Consider the following 21,288-nt stretch of genomic DNA (forward strand, 5'->3'; position numbering starts at 1 on the left):
ATTGTAACCTAATTACCTTAAAATGTCTATTAGGTAGTTTATTTTTACTGTGCAATTACAAAATAAAAATATAATGGGTTATTCATGTATCATTAAAATTAATGTTTTAATTTTGTGTATGTGAATAATTTCCATTTCCTCATTATACATTTTGTCATTTCATTTTGATTGATAGAAGCAGTTTAACAAGCACAGCTCAGTATAGTGAGGCAAAAGGTTTAGTTCAGTACATGAAATTTTATTCTTATATTATTTTTTTACTGTATTTTCCATATGAATTCCTATAAAGCTACTTTTGCCCTGCCCTGTGAACTCCCATTGTCAGCACAGAATTTTTCAGGTTAATGGAATAATGTTAATGTTGGAAATTCAGATGTTTATTTCCAGAGATATTTTAACATAGAAACTTTCTTACAGTCGGAACAGAAGTGGAAACAACTTGCTGAGCTTGCCATCAGCAAATGTCAGTTTGGCCTCGCCCAGGAGTGCCTGCACCACGCACAGGATTATGGGGGTCTGCTGCTACTGGCCACCGCCTCTGGAAATGCTAGTATGGTGAACAAGCTAGGAGAGGGTGCAGAAAGAGATGGCAAGAATAATGTGGCATTCATGAGTTACTTCTTACAGGGCAAGTAAGTATGAATCCAAGGTCTGAAAGTCGTGGGCATAGTAAATAAAAGCACTTTGGAGAGGTTTGTGAAGAATGGTGTTGCTAGTGCTGGCACTCACCTTCAGCGAAGGATGCTCTTAGCACACTTAGTCTAAATGTTTGAGGAAAATGAGCTATTCAGGGAGGCTCAATTTGGAGAGATTCCTCAACAGCCCTACCACTTTCTGGCTGAAGCATTTTATGATGGCAGGAGGTTACTTGTGTTGTTCCAGTTGGTACCTGAATGGCAGGTGATTTTACCCAAATTGGATAATTCTGATCTGTTCATGGCAAGAATAAAAGATGAAGATACCAGTTACTTTCAGATTTGAGTCCAACTGTAAAGTGTAAAAATGTCACATTAAGTCTGGCAGTTAGTGCAAATCATATCATTTCGACATTAGTTGACAATATTATGAAATAAAACACAAAAGTATTCATTAACCTTGTCTTATGCACTAACTTTTTTTGTTGTTAATCCTCACCTGAGGGTATTTTTCTCCATTGCCTTTTTTTTTTTTTTTTTTTTTTTTTTAGAGTGTGGAAGGCAGAGGGAGACACAGAGAAGGGTATCATTGATGTGAGAGACACATCAATTGGTTGCCTCCTGCATGTGCCTTGCCCAGGGTCAGTGATTGAGCCTGCAACTGAGGTGTGTGTCCTTGACCAGAACTGAACTCAGGACCCTTCAGTCTGCAGGCCAACGCTCTGTCCACTGAGCCAAACCAGCTATGGCCTACATGCTAACTTTTTAAACTGCTCACTGACATAAAACCTTTCAGTGTACACCTCACACCCCAGTTATATACTTATTGTATATTTTTAATATTTGTGTTTATAAACAATTTTATAAATTTATATACCTGTAATAGGTCCACTCTTCCTTACCCATAATTCAGAAATTCAAAAATATTCTGAAAGTTTCTTATAACTTAATTTGATATTAAAACATGACCTTAATTCTGAAATACTATTACTTTTATAGAATTTAGTATTTGTTATTGCAATATTGTTTGATTTTTGATACTGATATTAGATAATGTATATGTACTGTATTACCTTTCTAAAACAAAGAATCTTAATTCTAAAATTTAAAATAAGACACTGGGTTTTTTCCCACTGGACTGTCCAGCACAGGCCATAATGGAGAAATTGCCCTCAACCCTGTCTCCTGAAGCCCTTAAAAGGTGCTCCTCTCAACTGCCTTACCGTGTCTTGAAAAAGCCCCTTTCAATTCTCCTAGTTGTTAAAAGTTAAGGAGATGGAAAATGGTCACAAAAGTGTTCTCACCCATCACATCTCCTGGAGTCCACTGATTGTGGAACACACAGGTTAAATGGCTCAGTGACAAGTGAGCATGTGTGGTCATTGGGGAGGGAATGCTGTCAAACACTAGGTCCATGCTTTAATTGTGAAATGCCAGTGTTACCATGTTTATACGTGGTGACGGCCTCTCCTTTTCCATCTTCAGGCTCGATGCTTGCCTAGAGCTCTTGATCAGGACTGGACGACTGCCAGAAGCTGCTTTCCTGGCCCGGACTTACTTGCCCAGTCAGGTTTCCAGGTACAGACTTTTAATTTTAGGAAGAAATGTTTCAAATAAAAACAGCACACTTATTTAGTCTCCCTTTGGTTTCATGATATCTGTATTAGGGTGGTCAAACTGTGGAGAGAAAATCTCTCAAAAGTCAATCAGAAAGCAGCGGAATCCCTTGCTGATCCAACAGAGTATGAGAACCTTTTCCCCGGATTAAAAGAAGCCTTCGTTGTGGAAGGATGGGTGAAGGAAACACATGCTGACCTGTTGCCAGCTAAGCAGTACCCCCTTGTCACGGTGAGTGCGCACTCACGACTCAGGTTTTGAACTGTACTGCATATTGTTGTAGGAATAAGAGCCAATGCCTGAGATTTAAGCCAACTTCATAGATGAATTGATACTTAATTTTATTATTGCTTTATTCTCTGATAGCCAAATGAAGAGAGAAACGTCATGGAAGAGGCAAAAGGCTTTCAGCCCTCAAGATCTACAACTCAGCAGGTCAGTAGAATGCTGCATGAAATAATCTGGTTGAGATTTGTTGATTAAGTACTGTCTTCCACTTCCTAATCCTGTTAGCTTTCCCTTGGGGGAAATCTTTGAATTCCTGAACAAATTACTATTTTCATATGAATCTCCACTTGGGCTTTCAGGAACTTGATGGGAAACCTGCTTCTCCGGTTATCATAGAATCCCACACAGCCAACAAAGAAGAAAAGGTAGGATCACCGCCCCAAACTTCCCATTTTAAGTGATGGAATCACTTTCAGAAGGGACCCTTTTGGACGGACTATAGGCATTTCTCATTTTATTGCACTTCACAATTACTGCATTTTTTTAAAAAATTGAAGGTAAGCCCCCTAGCAAATGATTACGACTCACTAAAGGCTCAGATGATGGTTAGCATTTTTTAGTAGTAAATTCTTTAAGGTATGTACATTTTTAGATACAATACTATGTGAACCATTAGTTTTATTGCTAGCTTTACCCAGGGGTCAGACAAGTTTCTATTGAACGAGTACAAAAAAACAAGGTACGCTTTAAAATTAAATACCCATTGCATTTTGACGTTATTCGTTATTACGTTCTTATAAGCTAATACCTTTTTAAAGAATTCTCATGATCCGTCCGTAATGTGTTAACAGACTACAGTGTATCATAAACATAACAGACTACAGTGTATCATAAACATAACTTTCATGTGCAGGGGGAGACACAATTGATGTGACTTGTTTTATTGTGGTGGCCTGAACCTCCACTGAGATATGCCTGTATTTAGTTCTCTTTGGATCATAAATCAGAGCTAATTTTTCTTTAACACAGTACTATATAACTCTTTTCTTTGTAGAGTTTAGAAGGTTTGGATGATTTAGAAGATATTTACACAGTTGACACAACAGACATCAACCTGGATGAAATTGACACAACAGACATCAACCTGGATGAAGAGATTTTGGATGAAGATATTTTGGATGACTGAAAGTAATGCTTCCCATTTATAGGGCTAAGCAGGTTATGGACAGTTATTAATTGTTGCCCTGACCACAATGCGCTGGGACTCCGAGAAGAAATTCCTTAAATTGTATGTAAACACTGTGCCCTCCTTATTTACTGAAATAGACATGGACTCTGACTTTTTTTCATACTGTCATTAGACCATATCTCATAAAATCTTTTGAATTAATGAAAACTCTTCAAGTTTCCTTTCTAATTCTAATTAAGAAAATAGCATCTACCTTAGAAGGCTGGGCCAAAACTACACCTCACCGTACAGATCAGTCCATATTCTCTTTATATCACTACATCATATTTTCATATACTATCAACCACATTTTTCTTAATCTCTTTACATCACTCCCCTCAGTCTTGTGGCTCTTCTACCGTGCTCTGATTTTGTCTCATAGCTGCTTGTTTCTGGAAATCCAGGTCTGAAACCAGAAGGCATGGTACTTTTTCTTCTTACACTGCACTTATCTTATGTGATTAAGGAAACTAATATCCAGGCACTCAGTACACTTCATGTCCCTTGTGGGATAAGTTTTCTTTTTTTTTTTGGGGGGGGGGGGGGGGGTAGGGCCACTATTTGGAACTCCAAATCGTAAGTACCTTTTGATTTTGACAATTTTAAACACTCAGCTCAATCAATTTTAACAGAAAGCTAGTTAGTATTTAGCAAAATGAAATTTATTTGAAAAATATTTTCAGGAAGCTACAGATTGGCTAATGGAAGCTTCTTGATAAGCTTGTAGTGTTAATTCTATGTATGCTCCCTTCTGTGCTTCTGTTTTTGCAAAAACCTGTTTAAATGGAAAAAAAAAACACGTTTTAAAGCAGAACATATACTATTTTTATCACTTTATATAGTAGAACATATACTATTTTTATCACTTTATATAGTAACATTTCTGTAATAGAGCACCAGTTTAAAAAGCCCTCCAAGTTTCACAATTGTTTTCTGATTATAAAGCAGCTAGAGGCCCTGTGCACAGGGGGTGTGTCCAACTGCCTGTTTAGGCCCGATCCGACCAGGCAGTTGGACATCCCTCTCACAATCCAGGACTGCTGGCTCCCTCCCAACTGCTTTTTCCTGCTGGCCATCTTGTGTGTTGGAATAATGGTCAATTTGCACATTACTCTTTTATTAGATAGGATAAGCACACTACAGAGACACAAAAACACCAGAAGTGCCCTAGTATGGCTGTCCTCTTTCAGAAAAAAAATTAAGAAAACATGACATAGCACCTTCTGCTAGATAAAATGAAAATCATTATGTTCAAGTTTCCGTTGGGCTAGGAAAATTTTTTTCAAAGGAAATCTGGAAGGTTAGTATCAGCAAACTAATTTTTCACTTTAAAGCAAAATGCTTTATCTGGCTTATCACAGAAAACCAGTGTTTGTACTGCAGTTTCTCTCTGCTCCTCTTAGACTGCTTGCTGTATAATTACTTTGTAAATGCATAGATAATGTTGGGATAGAAGCCAGATCCACAAACCATGTCTATTCTGAGCATTAGAAGAGATGAAAATTACACAATGATCGCCCCTTTAAAAAATCGTATCAATGACATCTGCAGTTCAAAACAATAGTGCAACTAAGGCTTGGTATATACACCATCTCTCCTTCTGGACACCTGCTGGTGATTTACTGTTTGGAGTCCTGTCATCTGAACTGCTGCAACTTCCCCACCTACCTGTTTCTAGCGTCCTGACTGAAGAAATACGGGGGCTCTAATCACTATTTCAAGATCTGGTGAGTTACCATTAAATATGACGTATTTCAGAATTCTTCCCATCTTAGTTATCACAGAACAGCCAACTTGGAAAGTCCCTTTACCTTAATTAAATGCAATCCCTCAGCAGCCTGCCCCTTGGCCTCTTGAGCTGACTGGCCATCTGGGTGGAGCATGTGGTACAGCTGGACCAAGCTGGTGGCATCATCGATTCTAGAGAGAGAGAGAGGGTTTTCTGTTTTTTTCTGTTTGCTCAGTCCTATAAAAGGGTGTGCCTACTTAAAATTAAATTACAAGTTTCCCTGGGGCCAGAAGAAAAAATTTTTTTCATTTCAAAGGCATTTTCAAGGAAATTAGCTAATTTAGGCTTCATACCAACTCCGCAGGAGGTAGTTGGGCAGGAGCCTCTGCAGGCAGTCCCCAGTGTACAGAGTATGCTCTAAAAGGGGCTGCATTCTCCATAGAAACAACACTGCTGATGGCAGATGACTTCTAGGCCAACCCTCTTCACCTGCAGATAATGCGACCCGCCCAGCTCAGAGGACGGAATGTACCTTGACCCCGCATAAGCCGGAGGCTGGTGGTAAGGGATGCTCAAAGCCACTGCCTGTAAGTATTAGCGGTGACATCTCATGCTAGCAGATAAATGCCTCTCCTAGAAGCCTCCTGGGAGTGCAAGGAAAGACTCACAGGAACCCATTAGTTAAAAATTAGCATCCTGGTGAAGCAAATTTGAAATTACACACATCAGCTGAAAGCCAGAACAAGAATTCAGGATTGTACTAAAATTTTTATCAACATTAACACTTCCTATCCTTCACCAGACACTAACTTCTAACATAGTCAACAACGTCCTCCTGTTTGCCACCTCAAAGCCAAGGCGGAGTTATTTAAAAATAACTCTTCTAATATGCTTGTGCTTTGAGGTTCTGCTATGTACTGGCTTCTGGTTGGGGTGGAGCCATGAGGACACCCTAATGCAGTGACCCTGCTTTCCTCTTACCTGAGCTGAGAGATGGAGGGCGGGGTAAAGAATTTAAGCCTTAGAGAAATGCTCAGGGCTTATCCCAAGGTCCATCCAACCCTAAAAGCCATCCCTTGTGGGGGAATGAGAAACCACACCTGCTCACCTAGTAAAACTTCCCAGGGGAAAAATTCAAAAATGTTCATTATAAATCTGTTCTGTTATAATCTAACAAAGTCAAATATGACGACAAAAATATTTCCTCAAAATACAAACATAGTTCTCGTTAGAGCTTTGTATATGTGAGAATCATTTTAACTGGTTTTCGTATAGCAGAATTATGTTCGGGGCTTCATTACATTCCTGCTGAAATATAATGCCTATGTCCCACAGAATAGTTTAGTTTCACACACAGCCCATATTTTGGAATTTTAAATAATGCACATGTTAAAGATTTTAAGACTCTCAATTCAAAATTAAAAATGGGCCCTGGCTAGGTGGCTCAGCTCATGGGACACACCAAAAGGTTATGAGCTCATTTCCCAGTCAGAACGTATACATAGGTTACAGGTTTGATGCCTGGTCCCGGCATGTTCAGGAGGCAAGTGATTAATGTTTCTCTTTCTCTAAAAATCAACATGTCCTCAGGTGAGGATATAAAAACCAACAATGGCACTTACATCTGAAATGTTTGCTGATTCTAAATTCTGGTCTGGGCTCCATTCAGCGAGGGCATGCACCCTCTACTGGCTAACCTGGGATTTGCAGCAAGCTGTTCAGAATCCCAGTTTTATTTATGCGGAGTAGGAAAATACACAAAACTCCTTTCCCATATGCAAATAAACTGCTCCAGATGTCATAATGATATTACTAAATCACATATCAGTACACCTTGGTAAAAAAATTAAATTTCAAAGGCATTTCTGTGTAGCTCTAATGTCTTATAAAAAAAATTACACTGTTTTTATAGTAACATACTTTTGGAATGCTTCCATTTCAGACACTTTTAAGAAAATCCATTCACAGGTGATGTCAAAGCTAATGCACCTAAAGGCAATTCACATTTAGCATCCTCATGACCGTGAGCCAGCCCTCTGCATATGAGGGATGGAGGTGTGTCTATTCCTGCCCTCTGCACCGATTCCTCTGCACATGCTGCAGTGGGCTGGCTGAACATCACCTACGGTTAGGAATGTCGTTTCTATGAGAAATGATGCCGTTTTCAAATACGGACTGTATTTCTTAGACCGTGCCTATGGCACTTTCTAATTACAAATGCCTTACCTTTGTAGGAATGGTTAGATTACATGGTGGACACTCTGAGTCAAAACGCCTTAGTCTGAAGGTAGCAATAAACTGCCTTCTGAGTCCAGCAAGGGCTTTTTGTGGAAAGCTGACTTTCTTAGTACAGCCATGCTGGTTTCTTGTCCTTGTTATTTTGGCCTTCCTAACCCAATCAACAGAAACATATCCAAAAAAATGTCTCTTCAATTCTACCACAAGTTGTAAAGTACACTATTATTTCAGCTAAGAAGGCTGAGTGCATACCAGTCTACATGCTAAAATACAACAGACATTCATTTCATACAACTTTGAAAACTATAACCTTTTCAATGCCTTAATCTTACAAAAGCAAGATATATAAAATAAAAAACGAGTATTTTCAAAAATTAAAGGATGACTTTTACTGAAAGCCCCTAAGAGTAGTCCTACCAGAAAACAAGCACACCGGCCCTCTTTCCCCCATTCCCCCGAGCATCGGGCACGCCAGGCACCAGTCAATATCCAGGGCATACAGAACAGGCCAGAGCCACGTACTCTTTCAAAGAATCTAGCTGTTTACACAACACAGAAAACTGGGTTGTGCTGAAAGAATAAAGCCATAAACAAACTGAGTTAAGTGAAAGCTATTTGTCACTGAACAGTACATTTATCACTGGAAAAATAACATAGCTTAAATACACATTTACTTAGGAATTAAGATCATACTTACAAATCTCTCTGAATCTGGTCAATCAGTAAACCATCAATCTTTTTCTTATTTACAAAATACCAAGCCATTCCACCAAAATGTCTTGTTGAACGTAAAAGGTCATATTTTCCATGTTTATCTATATCTTCATAGGTCTGATGATGAACCTATCCACATAAGATGCGATTTTTTTTTTTTAGAAACATAAAAAGAACTGAGTGGCATTACTGGATATACATTTACTAGCATGAGTACTGCCCAAGAAAGTACCAGTAAAATCAGGTTTACTTATATCTGTCTCCACTATCATTAATCAAAAGACGATTTAGACCAACCCTCCACTGCAGACACCAATGGCAGCCTGGAACAAGTTTGCCAAAGTTTATAACCAGATCAATTACTTTTCAGCAGCCAAGCACTGTTTATGAAGCACACATATAGAGAAACCGCTGGAAACAATGGGCCATTGTTTCTTGGTAACTAGTGGGAAAAAAGAAATCAAGAATATTCTTTCACTCCTCCTCCCCCCTTCCCCAAATCTCATCAAATACCCTATCCCATCAACTACTTTCCATCTTATTAACTAACATTCCTTGAGTCCTTGGTCTTCTGAAATGAAGACTTTGATGAGGGCATTCCTATGATCAAAGGCTTTCTGCTGACTGAAGTCCAGGTTCCTCAGCCTAGCATCTAAGGTCACCTTATATGATAGGGTCCCTCCTACCCCTCTAATCTAATCCTGACCACCCCTACATACACAGCCACACCAGGTGATTGGTCATTTCTCAGGCATTCACTGTTTCCTGCCTCATTCTGTCCCCTCTGCCTGAAACACCTCTCCTCACCAACTCCACCCACCATGTTTCCTGCCCTTTTAGAACCCCTTTTAAGGAACCTATGAAGCCTTTCCCGAGGGCACTTTGTAACCTCTGAGCACCTAACATCTTAGACTGAGGTGATAATTATCTGTATGCTTATGTAGCACCCTTCCCCACAATCACTTCTGGACTACAAGCTTTGACATGGCACACAAATCATCTATCTACAGTACTACCTTGCACATAAAAGGTACTTCAATGATTACACACACTGCATTTTGGTAAATTTTAGTAAGTAACTTTGTTCCTTTATGATAAATTGAAAAAAGAACAGACTTTGGTCATCATACACTAGCTGTACAACTTTTAGCAAGCTACTTTTTAAAAATATATATATTTTTATTAATTCAGAGAAGCAGGGAGAGGGAGATAGAAATATTTAAAAAAAAAACAAACAAAAAAAAAAAACCCGTCAATGATGAGAATCATTAATCGGCTACCTCCTGTACACACCCTACTGGGGATCCAGCCCACAACCCGCCACGTGCCCTTACTGGAATCGAACCCAGGACCTTTCAGTCCGCAGGCCGACGCTCTATCCACTGAGCCAAACCGACTAGGGCAAGCTACTAAACTCCTCAAACTTAAATTCTCTCATCCTTAACTCAAGGGTATTATAAGGATAAAATATCTGTTAAACATCAGGTCCTTCCTTAACAGGTGTTCAGGTATTTCCCTTCTCTTCCCTCTGTATCAAAGCTTATAACTTAATTCATTTACTATATTAAAAACCTTATAACCATGCTTAAGCTCATACTTCAGAAACTAGAAAATATACTCACTTTGATATAGTCCGCAGAATCTGGCTCAAACTGGGCCACGCAGAGATTAAGGACATCAGCATGCCGGTCCTGACTGTACATGGTCTAAACCACAGGGCAGAGTTGGAATTATATTGGGAAGAACATGGAAGTTCAACACTTAACCTGACGCCATGATAGGCGTGCCCACCACTGCGCCCATCAGGAGGTATCCAGAAATAACACGGGCTTTGTGACTGTGACGTCTGCACTGGAATCCCAGCCACAAGATCAATAACCCTAGTTATCATTGGAAATGTTTATCAAAGCAAAATGCCCAGCTGCGCCAGAGTCAACTATTTCAGCAAAGAAACCCTCATCACTGACTCTGAAACCAAGTCACCTTACCTTAAGATTTTCTTCCTTGAAAATAACTGGTGTTAAAGTTTTCCGACCTTCCTTGGGGAAATAAACTTGTATCATCCGGTCCCGTTCTTCCCAAGAGGCTTTGCGTAGTGTGCCACTTGGTTCTCTGACGACAATAAAACGCTCCTGAAATAGAAAATATAATCAAGGATGAGTTTATGAGGATTTTCAGTTCTGGGGTCCCACTAAACACCATTATGAGAATAATTTGCAAACAGTAATATAAGGTACAACTGGGAAACATGAAATGCAATCACCTGCAAATTTCAATGATAATTTCAAACTTCAAAGACTTGGGTAAGATTTGGTACTTCCTCCACTAATTACTGCTGGGCCTCTGACAATCAGAAATCTAAAATGAAAGTATTACTAAGTGCCAACTACGGTCCTAAAGTGAGTCCAATATATAAAATGCTTCAACTAAAAATTTCTGATTTGAGATTCATCTATTATAAATGCATTTCAGATTAAAGTGCTATGAAACCTTTTCAAATTGTTTCATGTTCCCATGCCAAAGTCTCACTTAAACAGACTTTCCTACTTCATAATCTACGTTGAAAGTCCTGGGAATAAAAAGAAACCCAAAGATGTGTCAAACGGACTGGTTCACCCGCCTCTGAGCTTTCCACTCTTCCAACTGCCAAGACCCAGACCAGGGATCACTAGGTTCTCTGAATTCCACTAAGCTCTGCACCGCTCAACTGACAGTGTGTCCTGTGCAAGACTCTTAACACCTCTCAGACATCGTTAATATTGTCAAAGAGCTAGAAAAGGGCAGGAATTGTAATAATTCTTTGCAACACCCAGAGTGACTTACACAGAGCTTTGCATATAGCAGAAAACTGATACATATCTAATAAATTAACCAGATGTTACTGACTCATCTTTCCAGAGTCAGTAAAGAGTATCTAAACATGTTTTGAGCATAATATAATTAAAACTTTCATCAAGCACTAGAAATAGAAAAAAAATGTCAAAATAAGAATTCCTCAAAATTATTTTGGTAATTTGAATTCCAAGTTCATTTTTCCCTTTCAGGTTATAGAAAGCTCCCACAGCCCTAACCAGTTTGGCTCAGTGGATAGAGCTTTGGCCTGCAGACTGAAGGGTCCAAGGTTCGATTCCGGTCAAGGGCATGTACCTTGCTTTCCAGCACATCCCCCGTAGTGGGTGTGCAGGAGGCAGCTGATGGATGTTTTCTCTCATGGATATTTCTAACTCTATCCCTCTCCCTTCCTCTCTGTAAAAAAATCAATAAAATATATTTTAAAAAAAAAAGAAAGAAAAAAAAAAAAAGAATGCTCCCACAAACCAGTCTTCGTAGCACTGCAAACATTTTTAAAGCACCCCAAAGCAAAAACTGTAATTAAAATGAAACTGTGGTGTGTATAGATCAGGTGTATGGTGGCTCACATACAAACATGGACATTGCTCAAATCATGTCTTCTAACCATGACCGTGTCTGACAGAGAGGCCATTACGGGCTAGCCCTTCCCCAACCCTCATATTATGTAACACTCTGCTGCATTTTGTGGGCTGAATTGTAAGTTACTCTTTACTTGAAAAGGCTCAAAGACAAAAGTGATATAATTCCAGAGTCTCCTTTTGGAATTGACAGTTGAAGGAAGAATAAAAACCATAAGAAGTGGTGCTGTCTGGGAATTATCTGGGGAGATATGGCATTCTTACTGTGAATTCTGAAAAGCGAAAATCCTATGGGCAGTCTGGGTTTTTGGCATCATCAAGTGCTTAAGAAAGAAACTCTATCTTTCCAAACAGCATCAGCTTAGGAAGCCAGTCTACCCTGGACAGAAAGAACCTCCCTTCTCCCATGGCCTTGAAGACTTTTGCCCCTGGTTCTGTCTCAGCACACCTGTTTCCTTCCTGGCAGTCAACCTGGAATATACTGTGTGTGTAACGTGTAGGGGAATGGTGACATGATGTGGGGCTGGTCTGCATCCCTCTTCTTAAGCTGTAGCTTCCAGAAGGCTCTCCCCAGTCACAGAAATTCTGGTTTGGAAGAGTCAAACAGCTGGCTCACATGATGTTGACCCTTGTCCCTCAGTCCCATCTCCACATAGTATTTCAAACAAAAATAATTTCTTTATGAGACATATACTCACCCGGTGTGGTATGTTATATGTTATATCGGTAAACACATATTTGGCTGTTTCTGTTCCTTCCAAAATCTTGTCTTCAGCTAACACGTCATTTATTGGCTTACGCTCTTCCAGAACCGGTGGCATTTTTAATAGTACTTTAGCTGCCTCAACCGCCTTCCTTGTCGCCTAATGAAATAAAATATTTCTTAAGAAAAGCCACTTGACTACAGACAAAAGGATCATCTGACAAAAGCGGACATGAGTCAAAAACGCCAAGGACCGCAAAGAGAAGAGCCAGAGCCATGACTCAGTGAGTGGGCTCCGGGGCCCTGGCTTTGCTTCCGTGGAACGGCTGAGAGAACCAGCTTACTCATTCACTGAGCCAGCGGCCGCCGACCTTTCGGACCTCATGGACCACTGGTTGGCAACCACTGCTGCACACAGCAAAGGAATGCTAGGCAGAGCCAGGCCACAAAAGCTGCCTGAAATAGGATAAAGCATCTCATTTATTGGGTGCTTGCTATGTGCCAGATATTGTTCAAATACTCTGAATGTATTTGGCCCACAACTATGTTTATGGTGCTATTGTTACCTCATTTTATGAACAACAAAACAGAGGCACACAAATGTTAAGTAAATTGCTAGGAAGTTGCAGCACTGGGATTTGAACCCAGGCTACTCAACCTCAGAGTCCACACTCTTAACCGCTGACCCCACTGCTCCACTGTTCACTGTTAACAATGGTTACCTCTCCGGGTGAAGGGGAACTTTCCCTCTTCGTGTGATATGCCGGTGGATATTTGAATTTTTGCTAAGATAATAAATTATGTTTGAATTAGAAAGAAGAGCAATGATGCATTCATACATCAAAGCCTTTCCACAAAGTACTCAATACCCAGGACTCCAGGAGGACCCTGTTGCTTGAGTAGGATGCTATTCATAATCACACCAAAGTGTCAGCCTCAAAGCAGCTCACGACAGTGATTTCTCCGGGAAGGAAGCTGGCACAGGCAGGACAAAGGAAGAACGCTCAGGCTGGGTCTGGAGCAGAGGCAGCTCTGCTTGAACACCAGACGCCTGACCCACATGGCCCAGGCTGCCTAATGTTGGCCATGTTTCCCGATCCTCCACCTGCTGCTCATATTTCTTTTCTCAGTTCTGTGCCTGGAATTCCTCCCTCATCAGGGCCTGTGGAAGAGCAAGTATCAACATCTGGAGGGGTCTTTAAATATCTTTTAGCCCTTTAAAGAAAGGTATTCTACCAATATCCGTGTACCTCTTCCAACTGCTCCTGAGTCATTAGCTTGTAGGTTGGTGGCTTCAGAGCTTGTACAGCTGGCTTAAAAGTCTTCTGCAAATCCAAGCCTGTCATCTTCGTGAGTATGCTTTGGACTTCTTCATCCATAAATGTAGGTTTCTTGATCTCAGAGCTACCAGTTTCTGTTAAAATGATTTTAGCAAATAAGAAATGGGGGAAAATAACAAGCCAACAAAACCTCTATATAGAAAAGTTAAAAATAAAAAATGATTAACAATGTCTACCTCAACACATAATGCTATGATATCCATTTATTGATTCATTTCTTCATTTAAGATTTACTGAATATTCACGATGATGAAGATATAGTTCCTGCCAAAAAGATACTCAAAGTCTAATGGAGGAAACAACAGGAAAAAGTAATGAATGTGATAATGAGGATACTGGAGCCTGCCTAAAGACCTTGCCATTTATTATCTAAGTGGTAGAGCTAGAACTTAACCAAACCTCCATCAATCCCAATCGATGGTGGTGCTCCTCCGTGTAAGTGTATAGACTAGAGAGGCACGGGAAGTTGTGTGACTGCTGAGGAAGAGTTAAACAGAGCGTGGGAGCATGTAGGGTGTGATGGGATCAAAAGATGGCTTCCCGCCGAGACCGGTTTGGCTCAATGGATAGAGCATCGGCTTGGGGACTGAAGGGACCCGGGTTCGATTCTGGTCAAGGGCATGTGCCTTGGTTGTGGGCATATCCCCAGTAGGAGGTGTGCAAGAGGGAGCTGATCGATGACTCTCCCTCATCGATGTTTCTAGCCTTCTATCTCTCTCCCTTCCTCTCTGTACAAAATCAATAAAATATATTAAAAAAAAAAAGATGGCTTCCCAAGGGCCTCAATAGGCCAAGAAAAAAGGGAAGAAAACTCGAGGCTGAGGGGTTGCAGCTAGGAAAGAGGCCTGATTGGACACGATACTGACGAGGCCACCTGGTGTCATGGAAGAGCCCCAGACAAGAGAGGAGACCCAGATCTCAGTTCTGCCCCAGGCAGTTTTCCTATTCCTGAGTCCAGTGGTTGGCAAACTGCGGCTCGAGAGCCACATGCGGCTCTTTGGCCCCTTGAGTGTGGCTCTTCCACAAAATACCACGGCCTGGGCAATTCTATTTTGAAGAAGTGGTGTTAGAAGAAGTTTAAGTTTAAAAAATTCTGCTCTCAAAGAAATTTCAATTGTTGGGCTGTTGATATTTGGCTGTTGACTAATGAGTTTGCCGACCACTGCCTTAGCCTAACCTCCATTTCCACTTCCATTAAAAAAAATAAAAGTCATTCTTTCCCAGCCATCTCTTCCTCTGCTTGTCTTGTAAATGCTGGTATCCTGACGATTCTGAACTACATCCTTCTTTTCTCCCTTCTCACATCCTCAGTGATGATCTCCTAGCCTCCTGTAACTGAAATTACTGCTATATGCAGGAGACTCTCAAATCTGACTCTCCGCCAAGATCATCTTGCATCCAAAAACTCAATGGACATTCCACATGCATTTTAATATTAAAATTCCTGTCTTAAACCTGCCTTTCCTACTATTCCCTGTCTTACCACCATCCAATAGGCCCTGTGAGATGAGCCAGTGGTCATTCCTGACTCACCCTAGCCTAAGCAGCCACAGTGACAGTAATAACAGCTAACATGTGTTAGATATTTACTATGGGCCAGGGCTTACGGAGCTCAGTATTTAGCACATTTAATCCTCACAACAACCTTGTAAATACTATGATTATCCCCATTTTACAAAAAGGAACACTGACAGAACATACTGCCTATCATACCTCATAAATTTAACCCTCCATTTCCACTGCCACTACCTTAATCAAAGCCATCCTCATCCCTTGCCTTAGTCTCCTTACCAGTCTCCCTGTCTCCATTCTGACTGCACTATAAACCATTCTCCAAAGAATACATAGTAAACTCTTTAAACTATAATCTAAACAATATAGAAGATTAACAAAACAACAACTGATTTTTCTGAAAGATAAACAAAATTGACAAACCTTTAGCTAGACTAACAAAGGAAAAAAAGAACCCAAATCAACAAAATTATAAGCTTAAAAAGATATTACAACTGATATCACAGAAATACAAAGAAAGGATCATAAGGCTACTATGAACAACTATATGCCACCAAACTGGACAACGTAAAAGAAATGGAAAAATTCTTAAAAATATACATCCTAGATTAAATGAGGAAGATAATCATACACTTTACAAGCTGTCTCCCCTGATATTTCCAGGACCACCCTAGTACTGTACATAATTACTATGTTTCCTATGCTGCACTTTGCATTCCCATGACTATTTTGTAACTACTGTGGTGTATATCTGAAACTAATCCTACCTAATAAAAGAGTAAAATGCAAATTAACCATCACTCTGCTCAAGCCACACTCACCAGCCACACCCACCAGCCAATCAGAGTGAGTATGCAAATTAACCCCAACCAAGATGGCTGCAGCCACAGAGAGCAGTTGAGAGGCTTGGGTTTCCTCCACAAGGGAAGCCAAGCTTTCCGCCTGCCCTAGCCGCTTAGGCCTCCACTCAAGGATACGAAGTTTCAATTGTAGAAGATACATAAAACCAAACAGAAATGGCGGCAGCTGGAGTGAGCAGGGGGCTTGGCTCCACCCCAGGCTACAAAGTTTCAATTGTAGAAGGTAAATAAATTCCAGATACCAGGGCAGTTGGGAGGCACCAGGCCTGAAAGGGAGGGCAGTTGGAGGTGATCAACCCTGCAGGGGAGAACAGTTAGGGGTGACCAGGCCTGCAGGGGAGGGCGGTTAGGGGTGGCCAGGCCAGCAGAGGAGGGAAGTTGGGGGCAAACAGGCTGGCAGGGGGCAGTTAGACATCAATCAGGCTGGCAGGGGAGTGGTTAGCGGGTGATCAGTCTGGCAGGCAGAAGCAGTTAGGGGCAATCAGAAAGGCAGGCAGGTGAGCAGTTTCAATTATATGCAAATTAACCCTTGGGATCAGGTCTAAAAGGGCAGTTTAACAACCCTCCAGGGGTCCCAGATTGGAGAAGGTGCAAACTGGGCTGAGACACCCCCACCCCGTGCACAAATTTCGTACACCGGGCCTCTGATATAAGATAATACTGAATGTAAACCACAATTGACATTTTTTTAATTTTAAAAACTAAAAAAACAAACAAACAAACAAAACACACACACACACACACACAAAAAAAAAAAAAAAATCAGAAAAGATCAATTACTAGTAAGGAAACTGAACCAGTAATCAAAACTTTCCCAATGATGAAAAATCTAGGACCAGATGTCTTCACAGGTGAATCTTACTAGATATTTAAAGAATTAACGCCAATCCTTTTCAAATTCTTCCCAAAACTGGAGAGGAGGGAACATTTCCAAACTCATTTTATGGAGCCAGCATTATCCCTGATAACTGATCCAGAAAAGGACACTATAGGGCAATATTCTCTGCAAAAATTCTCAATAAAATACCAGTAAACTGATTTCAGCTGCACATTAAAAAGATCATTCACCATGATCATGTGGGTTTTATCCTTGGGGTGCAAATGGTTCAGCATACTGAACTCCATCCATGTGATACATCATATCAATAGAATGAAAGAAAAATCACATGATCCCTTCAATAGATGCAGAAAATGCATGTGACAAAATTCAACATCTATTCATGATAAAAACTCTTAACAAATTAGGTATAAAAGGAACATACACCAATATAATAAAGGCCATATAAGACAAACCTCAGCTAACATACTCAGTGGTGAAGGTTAAAGGCCTTTCCTCTAGGATCAGGAACAAGAAAGGGGTACCCACCCTCATCACTGCTACTTGTTAGTACTGAAGCCCTAGCCAGAACAACGAGGCAAAGGGAAAGGAAATTGTCTCTATTTGCAGATGGCATGATTTTATTGATATATATAAAAAAAAACCTATATAATAGAAAATACACCAAAAATGATACATCTAATCAACAAATTCAGTAAGTTGCAGAATACAAAATATTAAAAATCAATAGCATTTCTAAACACAAATTTTTGAAAAAGAAACTTAAAAATTATCTCATTTATAACAGCATCAAAAAGCAATAAAATAGTAAGGAGGTGAAAACTAACAGAAAACTACAGGGCAATATCCTCAGCAAAAATTCTGTAGTTTTCTATACTGAAAGCTATAAAACTGAGGAAAGGAACCGAGGAAGACACAAATTAATGAAAAGGTTATCTGTGTTCATGGATTGAATGAATATTGTTAAAATGTCCATACTACCCAAAGCCATCTAATCCCTATTAAGATTCCAATTGCAGGGGAGAGGGGGAGGCTCAGTTGGGGGTAGGGTCAATGGGGGTAAAAGACTTTCAACAATAAAGAATTATTTAAAAAAAAAAAAGAAAAAAGATTCCAATTGCATTTTTTTTTTTTTTTTTTACAGAAACAGAATAAAAAATCCTAAAATTTATATAGACCACAAAAGACTCTGAACAGCCAGAGCAATCTTGAGAAAACAAAGCGGGAGGGATCACACTTCCTAATTTCAAGCTATACTATACACCACTGGTATGTTAGCTGTAGATCAGTCATATATGGCCATTATAGTCATCAAGACAGTGTGTTATGAACAGATACATAGACCGATGGAATAGAATCGAGAGCCCAGAAATAAGCCCAGCATATATGGTCAGCTAATATTTGACAAGGGAGCTAAGAATACTCAATAGAGAAAAAACATAGTCTCTTCAATAAATGGTGCTAAGAAAATGCATGATCACATGTAAAAGAGTGAAACTAGACCATCTTATACCACTCACAAAAAATGAACTCACAATGGATTAAAGACTTAAATAAAAGGCCAAAAACCATAAAAGAAGAAGAAATGTTGGAGAAAAGCTCCTTGACATTGGTCTTGGCAATGATTTCTTTTTTTAAAATATTTTATTGATTTTGTACAGAGAGGAAGGGAGAGAGAGAGCGAGTTAGAAACATCGACGAGAGAGAGTCATCGATCAGCTGCCTCTTGCACACCCCCTACTGGAGATGTGCCCGCAACCAAGGTACATGCCCTTGACCGGAATCGAACCCGGGACCCTTCAGTCCCCAAGCCGACGCTCTATCCATTGGGCCAAACCGGTTTCGGCTTGGCAATGATTTTTTTTTTAATATGACATCTAAAGCACAAGCAGCAAAATAGAAAATAAACAAATGGAACAAAATCAAACTAAATAGCTCTGCCCAGCAAAAGAATAAATTAACAAGATAAAAAGACAACCTATGAAATGAGAAAAAATATTAGCAAGCCATATATTTGTTATGGGGTTAATATCCAAAATATATGAAGAACTCATGCAACTCAACAGCAAAATACAAAATATCCAATAAAAAAATGGGCAAAGGACCCAAACAAATATTTTTCCAAAGAGGATGTATAAATGACCAATATTACATGAAAAGATGCTCAACATCACTAATCACCAGGGAAATGCAAATCAAAACCACCACGAGCTATCACCTCACACCTGTCAGAATGGCTAGCATCAAAAAGACAAGAGACTAGCACATGCTGGCAAGGATGTGGAGAAAAGGGAACCCTTGTGCACTATTAGTGATACTGCACAGCCACTGTGGAAAACAGTGTGGAGATTCCTCAAAAAGTTAAATATGGAACTGCCATTTGATCAAGTGATCCCGAAATAAAGAAGGCACCCCTATGTTCATAGCAGCACAACTTACAATAGCTAAGCTCTGGAAACAGCCCAAGTGCCCATCAGCAGACAGTGGGTAAAAAACTGTGGTCATTTACACCCTGGAAGACTATGCAGGAGTAAAAGAATTCTGCCTCTTTCCCCATCTCTTCACTTCATCTACTGCCTTTTCTCCCTCACCTCGCCTTCTTACCTCCCCTTTAAAGCTGCTCCCACAATTAACCTTGCCTTGGGATAAAAAGGATCACTCTCCGCTCAATTGCTAGAAACTTGAGCGACAACGCTGATTTCTCTTGTTAAACCAGCGGTTCCCAACGTGGGGCACCCCCCCTCCTCCCTCCCCAGTATGATTAACCGGGTCTTAGCTTTGGTCATAATCATTCCAGGAACTAGAATTTTTCCGGGAACCCTTGCACCCTAGTTTGAGTTCCAGTCTTAGGTGCGTTCCCCCATCACAGCCCGGTCACCATGCCCTGCCTCTTTCCCAATGGGCCATGAGTTCCTGCGGGGAAAACCTGTGCTAAGAGCTGCTGGTTAAGTGGATACTAAACGAATGAGCTAAAGCTGGAACGACAAACCCTCCCGTTAGAGCCGACAGGTGTAAGCGCGCCCCCGGGAGGAGCGGGGCGGGGGGAGGCGGGGCTCCGCGTGGGGCTCCAGGACGCGCCAGCCGACCTCGGGCAGGTCACTTACCGGCCTCGGAGCCGCGCCAACGGCATGGCATTCCCGCCCCGCAGGGCCCCGGCAGCGGCCGGAGCAGGGCGCCAGGCTGGGGCCGAGCCCGGACTCGGGAACAGACCCTTTCCGCGCCTTGAGAACCTTTCAGGAGGCTCCAAAACAGCACGGATGCTCTGAGAGCCGCCATAGTTATCCGGGGCCGCTAGCGCCGGAGGATGCTGGGAGCGACCTTCGGTCTCGCGCGGTTCCTACGGCATTCTGGGAAATGTAGTCCGGAGGAGGAAGCCGAGAGCCGTGCAGCTTCTGGGCCCTTTACAGATCGTTTCTGCAAACTGCTTGTTCACACGTGAAAGTGTTCGTGTCCTTGTCTATGCATAGAGCCAACTGTGCTCTGTCTCCTGGACCTCCCTTCGTTCCCACGGCTCTAAATAACCATTTCCTACCCAAACTTTTCCTCAGACCCAGGTTTAAATCCAAGTGCATATTCAGCCTCTCCATTCAAACTTCTCACAATTCCCGTACCCCCAAATATAAATCCTGAGTCCAAGCCCTGATTGCCACCAGCACCATCCATCATCTCCCATCAACTTATACACTTTATCTCTCAGAACATGACTCCTTTCCTTCACAACCCTGTCTCAATTTGTGATTATTTTCCTCGTTATCTATACTTATTTTTCTCACCCATGAAGTTAGTGACTTTCTATATTTGATTATAACATCACCTAGTCTGGTACACCTATGTCAACAGCAAACATTTGTCAAATAAATGACTCGATGAATGATTAAATGATCCTGTTATTTTCGTTCCTTCTGTCCAAGATGTGCAGGTCTTTTTCCCCCCGGACATAGGTTGGTGCCTGTGCTAAGAACTCATCCCACAGCCTGGCTAAAAAAGGGTGCTAAGTAAACACTTGTTTGAATCAGCGGGACAGACAGACTGATCTTCTAATCTTACCTCCTTTCTCTGTTTATGAATTCATAAACAGAAGAGAGAGCCCCGGGCTTGGTGCTGCATTCAGGCATGGCTGCTGCTGTGCTCCCAACACTTTCTCTCGCACCTATAGGAAAACAGGTGTCAGGGGAGAGGGATGCATGCCCGGTGTCTCCCAGCCTGGCCCTTTCT

The 21,288-nt window shown here is 41.0% G+C and overlaps 2 protein-coding genes across 2 annotated transcripts in view; one reads left to right on the forward strand and one right to left on the reverse strand.

Annotated features, from left to right (window-relative positions):
* The window catches only part of COPB2 (COPI coat complex subunit beta 2), a 28,406-nt gene extending 24,530 nt beyond the window's left edge, over positions 1–3,876 (forward strand). Inside the window, exons 17-22 of the mRNA XM_084901768.1 lie at positions 418–632; positions 2,121–2,213; positions 2,303–2,483; positions 2,619–2,687; positions 2,840–2,905; positions 3,535–3,876. Of these exons, the coding sequence (XP_084757894.1) occupies positions 418–632; positions 2,121–2,213; positions 2,303–2,483; positions 2,619–2,687; positions 2,840–2,905; positions 3,535–3,666 (756 nt within the window). The 3' untranslated portion in view covers positions 3,667–3,876. The remainder of the gene's footprint in view (positions 1–417; positions 633–2,120; positions 2,214–2,302; positions 2,484–2,618; positions 2,688–2,839; positions 2,906–3,534) is intronic.
* Positions 3,877–4,332: 456 nt separating this feature from the next.
* MRPS22 (mitochondrial ribosomal protein S22) lies at positions 4,333–20,372 on the reverse strand. Its single transcript, XM_084901799.1, has 8 exons — positions 20,178–20,372; positions 13,774–13,937; positions 12,519–12,683; positions 10,378–10,521; positions 10,012–10,095; positions 8,373–8,518; positions 5,520–5,628; positions 4,333–4,483 (listed from the first exon to the last, which is right to left on the reverse strand). Exons 1-8 carry the CDS (start codon positions 20,347–20,349, stop codon positions 4,388–4,390), a joined length of 1,080 nt encoding a protein of 359 aa, XP_084757925.1. The 5' UTR covers positions 20,350–20,372; the 3' UTR covers positions 4,333–4,387.
* Between the last annotated feature and the right edge of the window lie 916 nt (positions 20,373–21,288).

This window comes from Pipistrellus hanaki (genome assembly GCF_964339955.1).
Source record: "Pipistrellus hanaki genome assembly, chromosome: 13".
In the NCBI taxonomy this organism is placed as follows: Eukaryota; Metazoa; Chordata; class Mammalia; order Chiroptera; family Vespertilionidae; genus Pipistrellus; species Pipistrellus hanaki.